The sequence below is a fragment of the Hemiscyllium ocellatum genome, chromosome 4, assembly GCF_020745735.1.
Source record: "Hemiscyllium ocellatum isolate sHemOce1 chromosome 4, sHemOce1.pat.X.cur, whole genome shotgun sequence".
NCBI classification, from domain to species: Eukaryota; Metazoa; Chordata; class Chondrichthyes; order Orectolobiformes; family Hemiscylliidae; genus Hemiscyllium; species Hemiscyllium ocellatum.
This window is the reverse complement of record NC_083404.1, coordinates 82726755-82749095: the sequence shown is the minus strand read 5'-3', so window position 1 is coordinate 82749095 and position 22341 is coordinate 82726755. Positions and strand designations below refer to the sequence as shown.

Here is a 22341-nt window from a genome sequence, read left to right as displayed (position 1 = left end):
ACACTTACTTACTGCCTAAACAAGATCATGAATGTTCTCATGGATGATGTGCTAAAAGCTTATGCTATACACAACTAACAATTGTGCTATTTGAGTTATTCTAAATATTATTAGAGAAACTGGTCTAATAGCTTTAATCTATATATGTACATTGGTTGTAATTGATATTATTAATGTCTTACCCCAACAATACAATATAAATAGCCCTCAAATTGCACAAAAACATGATTTTTGAGATGAAGGAAACGGCATTTATTTAGTCAACCTAACTTACATTGACAAAGTGTGTCTAATTAACATAGTATTTTAATGAGGTCTCCATCCTAGCACAGCAAGTATATTACCATTTTCATAAAAAGAAGTCCTCAGGTTTTATGTGTTGGGGAACTTCTTTTTAGTTAACTTACACATACAAATACTTCAGTTTTGCCTAGCTGGCAGACATTTATTCGTGCTGATTTTTTTTCTAACCCTCGATCATAGATATTAATTTAATCATGTCTGGTAAATAATTATCACAGTATAGGTTTATACAATTTCTCAATTTGGATTAGCCTATTATTTTAGTAGTTCCTCATGTTATGCCTACCATCAGGAAAATGTTTTCTGACCATTAATTACATTATTATATAAATGCTTAAAAGTCTCATAGATTATTTTTCTTACCACTTTAAAGGAAATATTAAACCAAGCGAAAATGGAATTTCTACACCACTGTAATTTTAATTGGGGATGCTGTGGTGTAGTGGTATTAAAACTGAATTTTCAAATTAGAAACTCACGCCAATGTTCAGGGAACATGGATTTGAATTCCACCTGCGATAGTGAAATCTGAATTCAATAAAAATCTGAATAAAAAGCTATTCTAATGGTAACCATGTAAGAGATATTGGCTGTTGTAAAAACCCATCTGATTCACTAGTTCTTTGGGGAAGGAAACCTGTTCTCCTTCTTTGGTCTAGTCTACAATTCTAGACCCACAGCAATGTGACTGACCTTTCACTGTTAGGGATGGGGATTAAATGTTAGCCTTGCCAGTGATGCCAACATCCCATGAGGAAATAACAAAACAAAAACATAAACACCACATATCATCACTACTCAAAACCTATGCTAAAAAAAATCTGATTCACTCATTTTCTTTAGAGAAGAAACTTAGGAAAGAAACTGTACTTTGTGTTTCCGATAACTCCTCTTAATTTTGAATAGTTGAACATGCATTCAATAGCATATTCGTCTCCAAATCTAATGCTTTCAAGGGAAGCATCAACCATTTTCAGGTTAGTTGCTAATTGATTTCCCTGGGCTGCTGTTGAGATGGTAGGTTTTCTTTGGTGTTTTGTTTTGTTATTTACAGTTGATGTTCAAGGAAATGGTATGGATTGTGTGATAAACATCTATAATGTTATCATTTTTGGAATTTAGATAGCTACAAAAAACAAGCAGATATTGGTTAGTCTTATGGCACTTGTGAAAGTGCCTTTTGTTTGAAAGGTTCAGAATATCATTTGGATAGTGACCTAAATACATAAATTCAAAGAAGACATGTATCTTCTGTTAGCCAACAGATTCTACCAGCCCCACACCTACCTCCCTCCTCCTCAAGTGTTAATGGATAATATGTTTGTTCTGTTGGGCTTATGACAGGGTAAACAGATCAAGTCTCATTTTGAGTTTAGAACAGAAGGTTCAGGACCTCAGTTCAAAAGTACCAGGTGTTCAGATCAGAAGGGGAAAAAAAGTTTATTTTAGCAGGAAAATTGAATTTCAGTTCACAAGATGTGGCTCCTACTCTGTAGAGTTTTCAAGCTAGGAGAGATTGTGTATAAACCTTTAAGTTATTTTAAACAGTTTAGACCATGAAAATTGTGCTAGCTTCATGCTAACAGACTTAGAAAAGAATGGTAAAGTTTTGGCCTCAGCCCAAGGAAAGTAAACTGCGAGGAGTCAATTAAGTAAAAAGAGTATTGATGTAAGAGTGAAATTTCTCTGGAAATGAGTTTTTATAGCAGGTAGTTTTGGGAAACATGCTGAAACTTTGATGTTTGTGTTAAGAACTTTCTAATTATCTTCTGTAAGGGTAGAACTTAAAAAAACAAACAGGAGTCAATCACATTGCCAGACCCCCCCCAAAACAGTTTGAAAGAAACCAAACAGCAGATATGTATGCAAAATTCAGAGGAGTATAAATACAATAATAGGCTAATAATAGAAGGAAACATTAACTTCCCCAATTTTATCTGGGACAGACATAGAGTGAAAGGCTGAGTAGAATGGAATTCTAAAACGTGTTTAGGAAAGCCTTTTAAGCCAGCAAGTAGAAAGTCCTATGTAAAGCAATGGTTAGACGCTCCCATTTTGGGCACGGTCATTGTCTATCACTTGTGTTACACAAATATTACGTGCCAACTGTCAGATAAAATCTGGATATTATCCAAATCATCCTGCACTTTGACATGGACTGCTTCAGTATCTGAGGAGTCCCAAAAGGTGCTGAACAATGTGCAATCATTAATAAACATTTCTGACTTTATGATGTGGTAACAGGGGAATCTTGTAGCACAGTGGTGTCCTTATGAGCCGTGTGTTATAATAAGCTGATACTTTAAGATAATTTGTGACTGTGGGAAGCACTGAAGCAGCTGAACATGGTTAGACCTAGGACACTGATTCCAAATAGAGGAGAGTTTTCCTTTGTTTCCCATCGACTCTAGTTTTGCTTGGATTTCCTGATGCCGCTCTTGGTCATATGTGGTCTTGATGTCAAGGGCAGTCATCCTCACCTTATCTGTGGATGTCAGCTCTTTTGTCCATGTTTGAACTGAGGCTGTAATTAGGTAGAAACATGCAGCTCATGGGACTTCACTTCAGAGTTGATGGGTTGGGGTCTGAATTTGCAGGCTGTTGTGAATTATCCAGGAGTTTGATGAGCCTGTAGTTTTCCATTACATTCTCCACAACTCAGCAATCAGAGTTAATATGCCAACCAATTGGTACCTTTTTTCTATTAATATAAATTGTGCTGAAGTTTGAAATTCAATATTTTTGCTCCTGATATGCAAACTGAGAAACTTCAGTAACATGTCTCTCTTTTCAGAACACAGGTAAGTGAGTGTGTGAGCATTTGATAGATGTAGTATGATATGGGAAAATGTGAGGTTGGTCATTTTGGCAAGGAGAACAGTAAAGCAAGAATTAATTAAATGGCGAGAGATTGTAGAAATATCTGATACAGAGGAACCTGAGTATTCTTGTATAAGTTTCAAAGGTCAACATGCAGGCATTGCATGTAATTAGGAAGGCACACTGAACATTATTCTTTATTACAAGAAACATAGCACTACAACTCCTTCAACGGGACGTTGGTGAGTTTAAACATAGAGTAGTTTTAGTTATCTTTATTATGGAGAGCTATACTTGCATTGGAAGCAGCTAAGAAGGCTCACTCAGTTGCTCACGTAATAAACTTTTCTGGGTTTCACATTCACGTCTCATTGTTGGTCTCCAGTTCTTGCTTCCAGACGATGCTTTTGCTACCAAAGTTAAAAATCACACAACACCAGGTTATAACCTAACAGGTTGATTTGGAAATTCAAGTATTCAGAGAACTGCCCCTTCATCAGGTCGCTAGTCAGGTAGCTTGACTAGCTCCAAAAGCTTGTACTTCCAAATAAACATGTTGCATTATAACCTGGTGTTGTGTGATTTTTAACTTTGTGAAAGTGAGGACTGCAGATGCTGGAGATCAGAGTTAAGAATTATATTGGTGCTGGAAAAGCACAGCAGGTCAGGAAGCATCCAAGGAGCAGGAAATCGACGTTTCGGGCAGGAGCTCTTCATCTGTTTTTACTTTGTCTACCCCAGTCCAACATCGGCACCTCCATATCATTTTTCAATCAAAGTAACTCGACGGACACTGATATACCGTCATCAAGTCACCTTTTGTTCACAATGTGGAAAGTCTTTGACACTAATCCAGCTCCCTCAGAGCCACCTCTCAGAGTGAACAGAACCCCTGACACTCCTGTTTAATACTGTTAGCCAGAACTTGATTTGACCAGCTTAACAACCCCAATCTATGACATCCATCTGGCTGACCTCATTACAATCACTGCATTCCTTCTCCTCTAAGATCCGAGGACATTCATCTGGGTCGTTCAGGCAACAGGTCTTGTTCCTCAAACTGCATCTCTGATACAGGAGGTGTGAAATGCACAGTAGTTTGCCCCTTGAATCTGCAGCGTCTTGGATGAAATTAATTCTCCTCTTCAGGTGGCAAAGGCATTGAAACGGTGGCATCCGCCATAGCCATCTCACATTCCAAGGTATCTTCAATGCTTGGTGGAGAGGGAGAACATAGGTTCCAGAACAGTCGGAAAGACAATCGAGAGGTTGGGAACATTTTGTTCCTGTACCATTTGTCAGTTTACAGCTTTCAGAAGGTCCAATTGCTTGTTTCAGGACTGTCACACCTAGCCGAACTTTATACATCACTCAACCTGATCTCATGTTGCCCATGCCTTTTACTCATCCAGAGCGATTCCCATGGTTCCTTCACCAAACTTCGTCCCCTGAAGTAAACTAGTTCTCTCTCTTTGTGAAGTCTTGTAACTGCATTGGAGTTCCTAACATCATTTCACCCTTACCCCCTGCAGGTCCAGGAAGATCAGATTTAGCCTGGTGTAGAGTCTTCTCCCTATTAGCAACTCTGCTGAAGCTAGCCCTGTAGTTACATGAGGGGTGGTCCTATAATCAAATAAGAACTGGGACAGTTTGGTATCGAGTGAAACTGTAGGCTTTTCTTTAAACCTGCCGTCAAAACTTGGTCTGCTATTTCTGCCAACCCATTGGATAATGGATGATATGAGCTGTCATTATATGTTGAATACCATTTGACTTTAGGAATTACTTAAATTGCCTGCTGGTGGATAATGACCCGTTATCTGTGACCATCACTTCTGGGAGTCTGTGTATTATAAAAGATTCATACTGTTTTTCTCTCATCATCCACATGTTTGACAAATGAACTCTATGCATGTCCAGCCGCTTTGAGTGGACACCCACAAGGACTAAGAACATTCAGCCTATGAAAGGACCCGCATAATCAATACGTAACCAGATCCAAGGTTGACCCGGTCATTCCCACAAGTGTGGGGAAACTGCTGGCTGCAATTTTTAGCCTTATTGGCATTTTGGTCACTATCTTACCAGTGCGGCTATGTCTGCATCCAATCCGAAGCCAGAGGGAATTATTCAAAAGCCTGGTGCTGTGATCAGTGATCCTCCTTCCTGACTGCAACAAATACAGAAAGTTCCAAATATTCACACTCTGACTCAAGCTGCATTTAGTCAGGAGCTGGTATCTTTGTTCCTGCTTACCTACCTCTGACTTAAGGGTTTGATAAGACCACTCAGTCATAGGTGTACTTTCTTGTTAGGCTTTAAAGTGAGCAGTAGCAACACAGAGAATGACAGACTGCTGGAAGGGATTGAAGGAGAAAGGGGAGAAGAGTGCCCAGAGATCAATTATTCCAGCTCAACCTCAGGGAAAAACAGTGTATTATATTTCACCACATTTCATTAAGAGAGAGATTTAAGTCTGCCAACTGTTGCAAGTAGGCCTTTTTTGTATTCATCATTGAGATGCGAGCATCATTTTCAAAGCCATTATTTATTACCCTTAAAAAAAATAGTGGTGAACCAAGCTCTTGAGCTACCACACTTTCAGTGGTAGCGGTGAATATCCCATAGAACTGTTCAAACTGGCGAAGGAACACCTGTAAAGGGGCCAACCTCTTTAAGCATCACAGAGTAGGCCAAGCGTAAACAGTGGTAAGAGCGCACAGAATCTAGACTGTTCCACCAACCCCACACAACCCCCCTCAGAAAACACTACTTGCCCGACCAAGTAGGCTGTGGCCCCAGGATTGGACGATTCAGCCACCCCAGAACCCCCACCACTCCATCCTGCTAGAGCAGAAGCAAGTCATCTCTAATTCTGAGGGACTGCTGAAGAAAAAGAGTGGTGTTCAAGAGAAAGTTTCAAAATTTGGACTCAATGGTAGTAAAGGGACAGTGATATATTTCCAATTCAGGAGATTGTGTGAATTGGAGGGCAACTTGGGAGTGTTTCAATCTGCCTATTACTCTTGTTGGTCTACGTGATAAGAGATTGCAGGATTTGAACACACTGTCAAAGGACTTGCATCTTCGGAGAAAGTCATGTAATTCATATATATCTTGTATAAGCAAAAAACAGAAATTGCTGGAGAAACTCAGCAGGTCTGGCAACACCTATGGAGAGAAAACAAATTTAATTTTTCAAGTCCAGTGACCCTTCATCAAAAAAACCCAAACCACTTTTACCAAATACACTATACAGTGTATTGTACAAAACAACTTACCAACATTACAATTGTGTCTCTGCCAAGTCTAGTGCTCCTACACTGGGGGCTGCAGCATGCCTGGCAGGAATTTCAGTGGGTCCTACAGATGATCACCTCAGGCAATTCTGGCACGGATAGGCTGAGTTTTTGACTCCACCACCATGTCATGAGTGTCATCTGTCTGGGCTATCTCATTTGCAGACAACTGTAAGGGCACAGGTAGGGTTGCAGTGGTGTGAGAACAATTGCTGTGACCTGAGAGAGGATAGTAGACCAGGGTGCACAAAGCCTGTGCCACTCACTTAGGGTAGCGCCTCAGCAATCTAACAGTTTATTGAAGGGCAATTAACTGAATTATTATGGCATACCACAAACCCCTTGAAACTGTGAAATTTAAAGCCATCATGGAGCAGGCTGAAGGTGTATGAATTTTCATTTATGTGTTTTTTCTCCCCCTCCTCTTTGTTCTCAGTGATGTCCTGAATTCCCGGTCTCAGCACAGACTCGGGCTCATGTTCTCAACGCGGATTCGGTGTCCCAGCCTCAGTGCTGACTCAGATTCTTGGCCTCAGAGCAGACCTGGCAAGTTATTTTCTCAGCCCAGCATAGCATCCTCTGGGCCCATGTGGCGATCTTTCAGCCCAGTGTGGTGTCCTCTTGGCCCAGCTTAGTGGTGTCCTGGCTGGTATGGAAGTCCCTCGCTGGCTGTGGTGATCTCCCAGCTTGGCATGACAGTCTTTTGGTGGCACATGGCAGTCTGTTGGCCCAGCGCCATGGTCTTACTGTGGCCCGTGGTGGTCTTTCGGCAGGCGTGGCCTCAATGTGGACTTCTGGCCTTGAAATGATTCCAGAGTGGTCTCTCAGTCTCATGAACCTTGAGGTGAAGCCTCAAGAGTAGGAGAAGCTAGACTGGAGGCTAGGAAGAATTGTTGTTCCAAACTATTTATTTCTCTACTTTCTAATTTATTCCTATAATCCTGGAGTTTTTATTTCTTTATTTTTCTAATTTTTTTCCTAAGAACTTGTAGTGAAGAATCTGTATCTAAGTGGCAACTTATAAACTTTTCACTGTACTCATTTAAGTACATGCGGCAATAAAACTAATTCAATTCAATTTAAATAAGGCTGTGAGGCTTGCACCTGTACTGACATTCAAAGGGGTGGAGAAGCTATGAATGTAACTCATAGTTGGTAGAGATGAGCAGATGAGCAAAGCAGCAAATGTGCACTGAACAGTTTATGTGGTCAGTTCACAAGAACAAAACATTTGAGAATGAAATCCTGATACTGACCTCACACATGAGGACACTGAACTTTTGGCACTGCAAAAAGATCATCTGAGGTTCACTGATGGCATTAACTGCAATAGATGTCTGCCTTAGCTACCTTTATAATGTCTGTCTTAAGTTTTCTGTGGACACATTACCTCTCTTGTCCTGTCTACCTCTTGCACCAATGCTTCCTCTGCTATCTTGGACAACCTTGATGCCCACTGTGTATATGTTTCATTATTGTTCACCATTCTTCTGAGTTGGAACAATCCTACCCAGCCACATCCAAAACCTACTGTCGTCAGAGTCCACCTGCCCTTTGAGAAGTGCAGAGGGGCTTTATTTAGATCATTTTTAAGTGCTAACCTTTCATGATATTGTAGGGGTACAGGTCACATGACAACAGCATTACTGATATCTGTACGCTACAATCATAATTATGAGAAAGTGGCGTAAAGTTTGCATTCTGTCTGCATAAAAAGCAACATGTGCAAGTCAGTCATATATTGTGATCTCCACTCTTACTTGTCGGTTTGATCAAATTTCCTGGGTTTTCTTTCTCAGCTCATCAGTTCGCATTCCCTCCCCTCAAACAATATGGTTAAAATGAGGAACATGCCTTAGTTTAAATTTCAGTCACAACAGTAATGCAAATTTGGCTTTCCTACATTGCAATAGATGAGACATTTCAAACATATTTCTCCATTTTGGAATGTCTTGAGGTCATGAAAAGCACTTTATGAATGGAAGTATTTGTTTGGATCTCAAATAAGATCATTATGAACTAATAACTAAGAAGAAAAAAGGTTAGGATGATAAAAGGGAACTATGATAACACTTTACAACAACTAGGAAGATATTGTCAGGATGGGGAGGAAAGAGAAAAAGCAGGTGGTGTAATATAGTACTTTTTGGAGGGAGATAAAGTTATCTGTGAGGCTATTATCCTCTATTTACAACATGTAAATTGACTTCCATAGCAGATCTATAAAGCAACAGGATCAGTGGTAGACAGGGGGGAAACTGGCTACTATTCTGAACATGATGTGCAGGTGCCGGTGTTGGACTGGGGCGGACAAAGTCAGAAGTCACATAACACCAGATTATTGTCCAACAAGTTTACTTGAAATCACAAGCTTTTGGAGCACTAGCCCTTCCTCAGGTGAAGTGGAGGGCACATAATTTATAGACTGAGAGATCATTGCAAGATAATCTGATCCTAGACTCTCCCACAAGGAGAAACAATCTTGCCACAACAACCATATCAAGTTCCAGTACCGATCCCTATGGCATTCCATAAGTTCCAGGTCGCCATCCTGAAAATGCCCCTCTTATCCTAACTCTCTGTTTTCTATTAGTTGGCGAATCTCCTATCTATGCTAATTTACTACCTCCAATACCATGGACAAATTTTATTAAGTAGTCTAATATTTGGGTTGGCTCAGTGGTTAGCACTGCTGTTTTATAGTGCCAGGGTTTAATTCCATCCTTGGGCAACTGAGTGTAGTTTGCACATTCTCCCTGTTTCTGTGTGTGGTTTCCTCCAGGTCCTTGGTTTCCTGCCACAGTCCAACGATGTACAGGTTAGCTGGATTGGCCATGCTAAATTGTCCATAGTATCCAGAGATATGTAAGCTCGGTGGATTAGCCATGAGAAATGCAGGAATAGCATAGAGGGATGGGTCTGGGTGGAATTCTCTTCAGAGGGTCAGTGTGGACTTGATGTACTGAATGGCCAAATTCCACATTGTAGGGATTCTATGCTGACTCTATGATTTTATCAAATGCTTTTTGAAGATCAAAAAAATTTACATTCACTGCTTCCTCTTTATCTATCCTGCTTATTACTTCCTCAACAAATTCCAATAAGTTTGTCAGACATGATTTCCCCTCACAAAGCCATGCTAACTCTGCTTTATCATCTGTATTTCTAAATCTTTTATTACATCCTTTATTTCAAACTCGAACATTTTCCCAAGAATAGACATTATTCTGGCCTATGGTCAACATTTTTTTGTCTCCTTTTTTAAATAAAGGTGTTACAGACACAATTTCCTCTCTCTTAAACTAAATGCTAAATTCTACCATGTAATGGTCACTTTTTCTTAAGGGATCTTTTACCCTGACCTAATTTATTAAACCTGCATCATTCCACATATCCCCTGATTGGGATCTACAACATATGTTCTTGAAATCTGACCTGGACACACTCAATAAACTTTTTCTCATGGTTTCCTCTAATTGACAGAGCAGTCAATCAGTTGTCAGTCACTATAACTCACTCAAGAATATCCAACCTGGATTTGTTAGTTGGTTGGGATTCTGGCAGCTCAAAACAATAATGTACATGAGCAAATAGACTTGAGAAAAAAAGTTAATTTTTTGCTCAGGCTCAAAAATCTTACTACAGATGAGCTACAGCTATCAATTAGTTGCCCCAACACTTCAGAATATAATTGGTTTTAGACAGCAGTGAGGCAGATAGCTAAATTCAGCGCAGTGAGGTTACTGCAAGATGGGCCTGCAGTAGTCAACATGTAATTTGTGAGAGCAAGAGAATCACTCCTTTTGGGTCTTTTCTCAGTGCACTGCACTGAATCACAGAATTGTTGTGGTGCAAAAGGAGGTCATGGTTGATTGTGTCAGCACTTGCTCACTCAATGAACATTTTCACTTAGTGCTATTCTCCTGTCTTTTCCCTATAACCCTGAAGATTATCTCTCTTTAAATAATCACATAATTTCCTCTTGAACGCCTCGTGTGAAGCTGTTTCCACCACACTTTCAGGCAGTACATTCTAGACTGTAACTGCATGTTGTGTACTAAAGTTCAAAATGTGAGGAGAATGTGTGCAAAATCAACTTTTTCAGTTCTGGTATATTCAAGCAATGTTTTTTGTCCAAATCCAGTAAATTGAAGACATACAATTGCCAGGATTTAACCTGGGGAGAGTGCATAGATAATCATGCTCCACTGTTCTACAAACCATCACAAAATGTATAAAATTCTCATGTGACCACCAAGATGACCAACTTGCCTGACTGACTGCTATTTCAGGCAAAAGCAATTCACACCAAATATTGTCATTAATTGAAATTAACTAATTGTTTCAACATATTTAATTTTAACATATAGCAGAGAAAAGGTACTAATTTGTTTAATCTTTTACTTTGCAACTTAAACAATGTCTGCCTAAAACTACAAAATACCTACCCATTCATTCATGATTAAAACAGTCAAAAACAAACAGTTTGACGAAGATATCAAGAATGGAAAAATATAAGTAGAGAACAAAACTCAAAAGTCCAAATTTTAATAGTGGATTTGATTTTTAGTACAGATGACATGCTCTTCTCTGTAAGGTAATGGCTGTTTTCACTTGACTAGATGATCCAATAGATACAGATCTTTTTCTAGTTAGGATTCTTTTTTGGAGCTTCTTGGAATCATCTGTCTGTTTCCACACAGAGAGAGAGAGAGAATCAGAGAGAGAGAGAGAGAGAGAAAGGGAGAGAGAGCTGTGTTCAGTTTGAAGGGTCTAGATGTTCCAAGCTGTCCTTATACTTCTAGCTTTGTAACAAACTGATTCTTACCCAAAGGACTGGTGTCAGGCAGAATTACCTTACCTCAAAGACACTTGGTGTCAGTTTGTCTCAAAGTATCTCCCTCATTACCTTGAAAAGCAAAATGGTTTTGTACCACTAAAAATGTGCAGCACTTGATTCTTCCAAGTTTAAAATGTTTCTGGTATTTCAGCTAACTTCCATTTCAGTGTAATTAGGAAAAATACATGTTCTCTTGCACTCCATGTCTACTCACAGGAGAGGGTAGATCTCCAGCACTGCTTGGCATTATTTAGTTTCCTTGCATTATATTCTCCCAACTTTGTTCAGAATGTATTGTTAATCAGGTGATAATTGCACAAGGAAGTACCATTTGTGTACAAAAGGATTACCAGCACATGTTGACAGTTAACAATGTTAGGAAACAACCTCACACCAGTTTCATGACTGAGGGAAAGAAACCACCTTGCAGGTCAGAGCATTGCAAAAAGGAGCTTGCATTCTCCAGGATGGGAAATTCATTGTAGTCAGATTGTAGAGCTTATAATCAGAGCAAACATATTATTCAAATTGGGCAGGAGACATTATCTCTAGCAATTGTTAGAATACAATTTCACCTACATCTACTAAAAGAATTGTGGATACTGGAAATCAGAAATTGGGTCCGGTGACCCTTCCTCAGAACAGAGGACAATTCTGAGGAAGGGTCACTGAACCTGAAATGTTACTTCTGATTTCTCTCCACAGATGCTGTTAGATGTGCTGACCTTTTCCAGCAATTTCTGTTTTTATTGACTGAAACATTTGGAAAGATATTCATTCTGAAAACAGATCACAAAACCCTTGAAATTATGTGGTAAAAACTATTGTCAAATACACCATAAGGGTTATAATGTTTGTTAATCAAAATTCAAGGATATGACTGCAACTTTCACTACAAGTTCAGAAACTTGAAGGTTACTTTGGAGAACTTGAGACATTGGTAAATTCAATAAATAATAGTTATTTCACTGCATCTGCACATCAATTCACTAGGTCGAAGATTATTGATTTGATGAGATTTGGTCAGTACTAATGTCAATAATGTGAAAAAAGATATCCAAAGGCTCGTACACCAAGCTATATGGAAAACCATAAGTGAAGGTAAGCCTGATGCATTCAAGAAGTTCAGGAAAACAGAACGTTCGATTAATACTACCAAGATAAATTAGGTATATCCAGAATATAATATTTAAAGGTGGGTAGGTTTTAATATCTGAATCACTACACCCAGATGTTCTCATGCAATTGCAATGGAACTACATAGGCATTCTGTATTCTAGACACCTGGCAAGAAAATCTGAACACTTGCTAGGATAGCAGTGATATTGAGAAGGCTGTGCAAATGTGCGAGCCACATTCAGCACTCCAGCCAAGAGAGTACAAGGAACTGATGATACATCACTAGATTTCACAATCTCTAGACCAGATAAAATTGCTACAAATCTATTTAATATTCATATTCATAACAATGACTTTCTAAGAGTGAAGGACTATTTTTTCCGGTCTCTGATTATTTGACAATGACATGATGCATGAAGTGCAGCTGTTGCCTTACACATTATGGGCTACTTTCATTTTGTGGAAGAAGAAATTGTTTCAGTCAACAGTCCTTGAACATGGGTCTTGAAAGAAGTGGCTCATGTGATAGGTAAAGCACTGGTTTTAATTTTCCAAAACTTTCTTGACTTGGGAAAGGTCACATTAAATTGAAAGATAGCATGGATGACAGCAAACATGATTTTTTAAAATTCAAAATGGGAGAGGAACAGAAAGTAGGTAACCATGGCCAGTTTGCTTAATGTATGTCACAGAGAAAATATTAGAAGCTATTATGAAAGAAGTCTTCACAAGAAACTTATTTGACTTCAAGGCAATCAGACAGAGTCAATATGATTTTGTAGAAGGGAACTTATACTAACTAATTTATTGGTGTTCCTTGAGGAAGAAACATGTGATGTGGATAAAGGGGAATCATTAGATATATTTCACTTAGATTTCTAGAAGGCTTTGAAAACATGCCACATTAAAGATTGTTATGGAAAATGAAAGCTTATTGTGTCAGGTGCAGAATATTGGCATGGTTAACACGAAGCAGAGAGTCTGCATCAACGATTAATTTTCTAGCTGGTAATATGTAACAAGTAGTGTGTCACAGGATCAATGCTAGGCCCTTAACCTTTTACAATTTATATAAGCAACCTGGGTGAAAAGCCTGAGGAGATAAAGAGGAGATAAGGAGGCTATAAAGGAATATAAATACGTTGTGAGTGGTCAAAGATGTGGGAAGTGAAGTATAATGTGGGGAAGTGTGAAATTAAATTAGATTAGATTCCCTACAGTGTGGAAACAGGCCCTTTGGCCCAACAAGTCCACACCCACCCTCTGAAGAGCAACCCACCCAGACCCATTCCCGTACATTTACTCCGATTAATGCATCTAACACAACGGGCAATTTAGCATGGCCAATTCACCTAATCTGCACATTCTTCCCATGTCTGCAGAGGGAACCCACGCAGACATGGGAAGAATGTGCAAACTCCACACAGACAGTCACCAGAGGCTGGAATCGAACCTGGGACCCTGGTGCTGTAAAGCAATAGTGCTAACAACTGAGCCACCGTGCCATTCTAATTGTCAATTTGGGAATGAAGAATATAAAATAAAACTAAAATTTCAATGGTAAGAGATTGCAGAGGGATCTGGGTGTCCTTGTGCATGATTCATAAGAATAAATATGTAGTTACAGCAAGTAATTAAGAAAGGAAATAGAATGGCACAAGCTATTGAGAGGAATCCAAAATTAGAGAGCTTATGCTTCAGTTATTTAGGGGACAGATGAGCAAACTGTGCAAAATATTGGTTGCCTTATTTAAGAAGGGATGTTAAGGAAGCAGTTCAGAGATTATACCTAGAAGGTGAGCTTGTCTAGTATCCACTACAGTCAGAAGAGAAAGAGGCAACTTACTACTAGTCTGACTTGAATGGTTGATAAGTTTGTGTTTAAAGAATAAAAGAAACACATTTAATCTAGATGTTGGCTTCTGCTGTGCTAAATTAATCATTGACAAACTATTTCATATTGATAAAATTTAAACCCTATTTTCTCCTTGAATTTTGCATTAAATAGGTTATATGCTTTACTTCTCTTTATAGGACAACAGTTAGATGTTTTCTTCAACATTGTTATGCTGACAAATTAATTTGGTTCCTTTGATTGATAACCAGTACAGAATATGATCACAATATATTGTTTGATATTTACAATAAATATCCAGCACAGATCTAATGTCAACATAGAGTGTCATGCTAAGAACTTTAAGTATATATTAATATTACATTTGAAACATATTAGAACAATAAACAAGATAGTGAATCTAATATCTGCATACAATTGTGTACTTATTTTGCTTAGAATTAGATTACTGATTATAATAGTAACTTCATGAAGAAGTTTTTACAGACATGCTGGTCACAGCTAGAAACATATATCTTAAGTCATGATTGATCCATAACATGATTGATAAATACTGTTATTATGTCAACATTTGTCAGAACAAAAAAAGTGAACTTCAGGCCTAGTGAAGCTACAAAGGTCAGCAAGTTGAAAAATTCTTTCATTGTGTTGTGAAGACTTTGAAAGTGCACAAACAGCAATAAATGAGATGGACGCTGTGTTGTAATAATTCTGATACACTTGACTAATGCAGTTATTTGCAATGAGGTTGGCAAAATGCCCAAAGCAGTGAGCAAACAAACAGAGCGAGACAGCTGGCTTAGCACCTTCGATTACTACTGCCACATCCACCAGCTCTTCTGTCAGTGCAGTGCTCACCGATGTGTATTTTAGTACAAACATTTACCCTGAGAAATTCATCCAAAATACATTTTGTCAAATTTCTCATATGCTTTTCAAGCAAGGTAGCTGGTGACAAAAGCTGATTATTCAAATTAGTATGCAATACAAGGCAGCTTATGTATTTTAAAGTAATATGATTGCTTTGTGCTTATAATAAAGAAAGGCACATTTGATTTTGAAAGTGACAAAAAGCAATATTAGCAAAGCAAAACAATTTAATGTAATAAATGTAAATGTAATAGGATCAGAATTTTTTGGTTTTGATTTTTATGTTTCGCTGGTTCAGTGCATTCAGACATTTGCTGTCAATGTTAGTGGCTGAGGCCAGAGGTACATTTTCTTGGCCCTGCGGTATTATATTTCCAATAGTTAGAAAATAAAATAAAATCCACTACTTAAACATTTGCTATTTTAAAAATATGACATTATTTATTCTGTGCAAAAGATGCAAAACCCATTAAAACTGCAAGTGGCAATATAATGTGTGAAGTATAACATTCTAATCCATCGGTCTGCTGACATTAACTGATCTTTATCTCTCTCATTAAAATACTGTCTAAGCAAAACAATTAAATTTCCAAAATATTGTGTTGAGTTGCTATGAATTTTTAAAACATTATGCTAACTGCATCTGAAGTACATCCTGCTGTCAAAGTCAGTTCATTAATGAAATAGAACCTGGACCCTATATATATTATTAGCAGTGAGAATGGGAAGTTTACAAAATAAAACAGAATTCAGATTACAGTCAGTTCTATTGTTTCCTTTGCTGAAATGACACCAGCAAAGTGCAACAGAAAGAGAAGTGAGGAAGGTTGAAGTCAGACGGACAGAAAATAAATTGGCTGTGTTTGCTGTCAATGTAACTGCAGGTAGTGAACTCACCATACATGCAGTTGCAGTGCATGGGAACATCACTACATTCTACCAGAAACGTTGCCACGACACCTTGTAGAATATTACAACTGTTCACTCAAAAACAGCACTACTGGAAACATTAGCTCACATATTCCAATGGCCAATGAACAGCTGAGTAGGGTAGATGGATTTGTTCATGAGGACCATGCAGAATTCTCCAATGCAAGTGACTCCTTGGTAACTGTCTAGGAAATTGAAATTTATGATGGGCAATTCCCCTGTGTCTGGAAGCCACCAAAGCAGTCTATTAAAATTGGAAACTTCAGAGGGCTCCAACTCACTTAAGTTTAATAGTTATTCAGGAAATGTTAGAGGATTAAAAACCTATTCTAAATCCAGGATAACTGTTAACCTAAACCCAACTCATCACTAACTCCATTACCTACACCACCTCAAGCCCTGACAATCAGCCTTGACCAGAACCCTTGACTTGACAATATTTCCAAAAACCACCCAATCCAAACCTGCCAAATTGATACCCAGCCATGACCCAATATCCTCCATATTGCCAGCTTGTCTCCACCTCCATTATGTCTTCAGAACCAGCACACCTCTACCAGACATCATCACCCCTTTCTCATCAGTCAGACTATTACTCCTCATCCCCACAATTGGACCAACCTGACCAAATAACCACCCAATCTGAACCAATCACCTCGTCAACAGCACCCACACCCCAACCACCTACCCCCTAACACACACACACACACACACACACTCACACTCACACTCACACTCTCTGTCTCTCTCTCTTTCTCTATACTGGCCTGACCATGTTCAAACAGAACAATATCATTCATCAGTTGGACTCACAACCATTCAACACTCCTAACCACAATGTTCTCCTAACCTGAAAAAAACCATCAGCCCACCACACCCTGTCCTCAACCCGAATGGTCAGGCTCAACAACCCCTCCCACCAGCTCATTCATATTCTTTTCTCTGTCTAGAGTGTATTATTTTGTTGCTGTTGCTGCATCAACTCTGCTACCTTTCTCTTGACCTAACTGAAAGCTTCTTTTTGTGTAGTCAGTATTCTCATCTGAATGCTTGTGGCTTCATGTGGTCTGACAATGTGTATAGTCTGGGATATTGTAAACTTGTCCTTTTCAATGAAATCTTTTTTCTGTTTCAGTGTGCACAGTGTGTTGATCTAGCAGCCTTTCCTCAGTCTTAAAGAATTATAGTCATTGAGATCTTGCAGCACAGAAAAAGCCTTTTTGGCCTATCATAGTTGTGCCCTGGTCAAAAACAATCATCCAACTATTCTGATCCCATTTTCCAGCTTTTGATGCATAGTATTGTATGTCTACATGCATCTAAATACTTTTGAAATGTTATGAGGATTTCTGCCTTTTAGACAGTTCAGATTCTAAGCACCGTCTGGGTGAAAATGTTTTTCCTCACATCTTCTCTAAATTTTCTGTCCCTTATCTTAAGACCATAAGACATAGGAGTGGAAGTAAGGCCATTCGGCCCATCGAGTCCACTCCGCCATTCAATCACGGCTGATGGGCATTTCAACTCCACTTACCAGCATTCTCCCCGTAGCCCTTAATTCCTCGAGACAACAAGAATCTATCAATCTCTGCCTTGAAGACATTTAGCGTCCCGGCCTCCACTGCACTCCGTGGCAATGAATTCCACAGGCCCACCACTCTCTGGCTGAAGAAATGTCTCCGCATTTCTGTTCTGAATTTACCCCCTCTATTCTAAGGCTGTGTCCACGGGTCCTAGTCTCCTCGCCTAATGGAAACAATTTCCTAGCATCCACCCTTTCCAAGCCATGTATTATCTTGTACGTCTCTATTAAGTCTCCCCTTAATCTTCTAAACTCCAATGAATACAATCCCGGGATCCTCAGCCGTTCCTCATATGTTAGACCTACCATTCCAGGGATCATCCGTGTGAATCTCCGCTGGACACGTTCCAGTTCCAGTATGTCCTTTCTGAGGTGTGGGGGCCAAAACTGGACACAGTACTCGAAATGGGGCCTAACCAGAGCTTTATAAAGTCTCAGTAGCACATCTCTGCTTTTATATTCCAACCCTCTTGAGATAAGAGACAACATTGCATTCGCTTTCTTAATCATGGACTCAACCTGCATGTTTACCTTTAGAGAATCCTTGACTAGCACTCCCAGATCCCTTTGTACTTTGGCTTTACTAATTTTCTCACCATTTAGAAAGTAGTCTATGCTTTTATTCTTTTTGCCAAAGTGCAAGATCTCGCACTTGCTCACGTTAAATTCCATCAGCCATTTCCTGGACCACTCTCCCAAACTGTCTAGATCCTTCTGTAGCCTCCCCACTTCCTCAGTACTACCTGCCTGTCCACCTAACTTCGTATCATCTGAAAACTTCGCTAGAATGCCCCCAGTCCCCTCATCCAAATCATTTATATATAATGCAAATAGCTGTGGCCCCAACACTGAACCCTGCGGGACACCGCTTGTCACCGGCTGCCATTCTGAAAAAGAACCTTTTATCCCAACTCTCTGCCTTCTGTTAGACAGCCAATCCTCAATCCATCCCAGCAGCTCACCTCGAACACCATGGGCCCTCACCTTGCTCAGCAGCCTCCCGTGTGGCACCTTATCAAAGGCCTTTTGAAAGTCTAGATAGACCACATCCACTGGGTTTCCCTGGTCTAACCTACTTTCCATTTTTTTTTATACTTAAGTCTATGCCCTGGTCATTTATCCCTCTAACAAAGGCAAAAAGGCTCTTTCAGTCTACCATATATAAGCGTCTCATAAATTTATATATCTTAATCATGTCCCCCTTCAGTCTCCTTTGCTCTAAGGAAAAGAATTTGAGCCTGTTAAAACTTTCTTCATAATTGAAAATCTCCAACCATAGCAACATCCTGGCAAGTCTCTTCTGCGTCCTCTCCAACGTTATCACGTCCCTCCTCCAATATGGATTCCAGACATGCACACAGTACTGAAGCCCTGGCCTAATCAGCATTTTCTGATCTTCAACTCTTTGCCTCTCTGTGTCCCTGAAAGTATATTTTCTGATGCATTTTTCAATCTTGTGAGGAACTTATCATCAGGCCTTAGAATTAGTATTGGTAGATGCAATGATTTGATTTTTACTGGAGACATATGCTATGTTTTTCAAGAATTTCATCTGGATCTTTTGCTGTCACCTTCACTTAGCTTTCAGTTGTTAAACAAATTTAACTAGCTCTTCTGCCACAAAAAGGATGTAGCAGCTGACCCTTTCAGTTACACTAAAACTACTGAAAGTCAGTCCACACTTCTGTTTAAACTTCTCATGTATCTCTATGAAATCATCAATCTCCCAATTCATCATGTAAAGGAGCTGTGCATTCATTGCTACAGTGGCCATTTCATTTTTGTAGTTTGCTGGATTTGTTTTCTTTCTCTGGCATTAATTGGAGTTATATTTTCAATCTAATTCAACTAAAGATCCTTAGACAGCACCTTCCAAACCTGTGACCACTTTCATTTAGATGGGAAAGGACAGCAGATGCATGGAAACACCACCACCTGGAAGCTTCCCTCCAAGCCACGCACCATCCTGACTTGGAGATATATTGTTCCTGCACTGTAGCTGGGTCTAAATCCTGGAATTTCTTCCTAACGGGCATTGCAGGTCAACCTCAAGCACGTGGAGTGCAGTGGTTCAAAAAGGCAGCTCATTACCACCTTCTCAAGGGCCATTAAGTATGGGCAATAAATGCTGACTAGCCAGCAATACCCATATCCCACTACTAAATAAAAAAAATTACATCTGCAGAAAATGTTGGGTATTTTACTCAACCACACCAATTGCAACCATGTTATGCCTTCTCACATGAAAAGAAATAATCACACTTTAGATTCAAAATGCTGGAGACCACATTTTAACTTAACGTGTGGCTGGTAGTTTGATACATTCTCATTTGGTACATGACTGCAGTGCAGCAGTGAAACATGGCACCCTGAATGCAAATTATATATACCAACCAGTTCTTGTTTCTTCTCAAGAAGGATTAGATTAGATTAGATTACCTACAGTGTGGAAACAGGCCCTTCGGCCCAACCAGTCCACACCCAACCCACCCAGACCCATTTCCCTCTGACTAATGCACCTGACACTGGTTAGCACTGCTGCCTCACAGCATCAGGGACCCAGGTTTGATTCCAGCCTCGGGCAGCTGTCTGTGTGGCATTTGCACATTCTCCCCGTGTCTGCATGGGTTTCCTCCGGGTGGTTCGGTTTCCTCCCACAATCCAAAGATGTGCAAGTCAGGTGAATCGGCCATGCTAAATTGCCCATAGTGTTAGGTGCATTAGTCAGGGGTAAATTTGGATAGGGGAATGGGTGTGGATACTCTTCAGAGGGCCGGTGTGGACTTGTTGGGCTGAAGGACCTGTTTCCACCCTGTAAGGAATCTAATCTAAGAAATGTAACAATATAACAAACTTTATACAGACTTTGGCCTAGATTTCCCAGTTTTTGGATTGCCAAAAAAGATGCAAATTTGGACCTTTGGAAATTCTGACACAGTGGCTATGTGATAGTTGTCAGGCATTTTTATACTTCTGATAGACAATTAATCTAAGCATCCTATGACAGTGAGTTACAGTTAAAAATTTGGAGGGTTCTGAGTGACTTGCTTGGATAGTTACCCAGGAAAGGTTAGATAGATTAAAACTTGCTTTAACCCCTGGCTAACAATACTCACACTGATCCCACCAGACCGTCCATGTACACTATTCCATTCCTCTGACACCTGTGTCCTCCCCAAACATCTCTGAAACCTGGCAACCCTACCCAAATGCCCCAATACCTGGAAACCCAAGCCACCACCAGATCCCACTGACAACTGACTACTCACCTCCGCATCACTCCAAATCCATCGGACCTGACATCGCCATCCACCATCATCCATTGATTTAGACGCAGATCAGGAGATTTGGGCTTAATATTTTTATTTCTTCTTAGCTCAGCTAAGCAGAAACTTAATTGGTGATAAAACACCTTTTTATATTCCATAGTATAATGACTTAGTATGCTTCTTAATTTTTCTTTTTATCATATGTTGTCCAAATTACCTGTAAATAATCTTTAATCCGTATTTCTGTCTTCTGTCTATCATCATAGATATCTGCAAGCTCATTTTTTGCACTTTTGAAAGCTTGTTGCAGTTGCTGATACTCTTCAGTTCGATTCGTATTATCATTGAATGCTAGGGCAAGTTTGACCTAGAAAGACAAGTACCAGAAATGAATGCTACTATTTGCAAGATTAACCTTCTTTGGTTGCATTCATCCATAACAGAAAATATTGTCATTATACAATCGTTCACCTGAAATATCGTTAAAAAACAATCGTCAATTTGGTGAAGCTATTTGATGTCTGTTTCTCACATCTGCTACTAATGTTCAAATGCAGAGCATGCTAGTAGGAAAAAAGTTTCTTTCCACTGCTGGTTGTTAATAATTGGCTGTCCCTCAAATCAAGGATCGTGTCTCCTCAGGGTTGTGAGTTTCTGCTGTGGGTGTTCATGGAATTGAACAGGCCAATTCTCGGCCCACAGACCATGGAAGAATGCCTAACTAAGTAGAGGGATTGGGAGGGCAGGATTAGCTTCCTTCTCTAACTTTTGCTGCCACTGTAAGATATTTGGACTAAAGATATGAGAAATGGCATTCTGAATCCAACTTATCACTTGGAGTTATCCAGTTCATCAACTATTCCTGTCCTTGAATAACCACATTTTGCTCTTGGACTTCCAATGCCTCCAATGTAAATTTTTACCTCATTGTTTAATTCTTTTATGGACTTGACTTACTCTGGAATGTTTTCCAGTCCATTTAGAACTGTGATACTTCCACTGTGACATTACTGTGACTGGTGGCACATGAGGCCTCAGCAGAAACATACGATATCACAAAACATTTATAGGGACTTAAAATATTTGATTTTTCTGCTAATTTATTGAAAGCTAGCGAAACACTGCCTTTGGCAGAACAGGGTGAGGCAAGAGAATAGAACATGGAAAATATGGGTATAACAGATATACTCTCACAGAACTTTAGTGAATCATAAGACATTTAAACAAATATTTGCATGACAAACAAAGTTAAAATATTTGATTTACTATTATTTGATGAATAAAATGATACTCAGACATGAGCAGCCACCAGAATTAGATTGTCTACATTTATCAGTGTGCCACCAATCAGCCTGCAGAGCCTGGTACACATACCTGGAAATTATGTAAGGAACTGCAGACATGAGAGAACAGAGTTATTGGAACATTTGTGCCATGTAAGGACATCATCAGGG

General features: G+C 39.4%; 1 protein-coding gene across 1 annotated transcript in view; it reads right to left on the bottom strand.

Moving 5' to 3' along the window:
* LOC132815434 (uncharacterized) overlaps positions 1–22341 on the bottom strand; it is a 312980-nt gene that overhangs the window by 90976 nt on the left and 199663 nt on the right. Inside the window, exon 10 of the mRNA XM_060824368.1 lies at positions 21105–21254. Within this exon, the coding sequence (XP_060680351.1) occupies positions 21105–21254 (150 nt within the window). The remainder of the gene's footprint in view (positions 1–21104; positions 21255–22341) is intronic.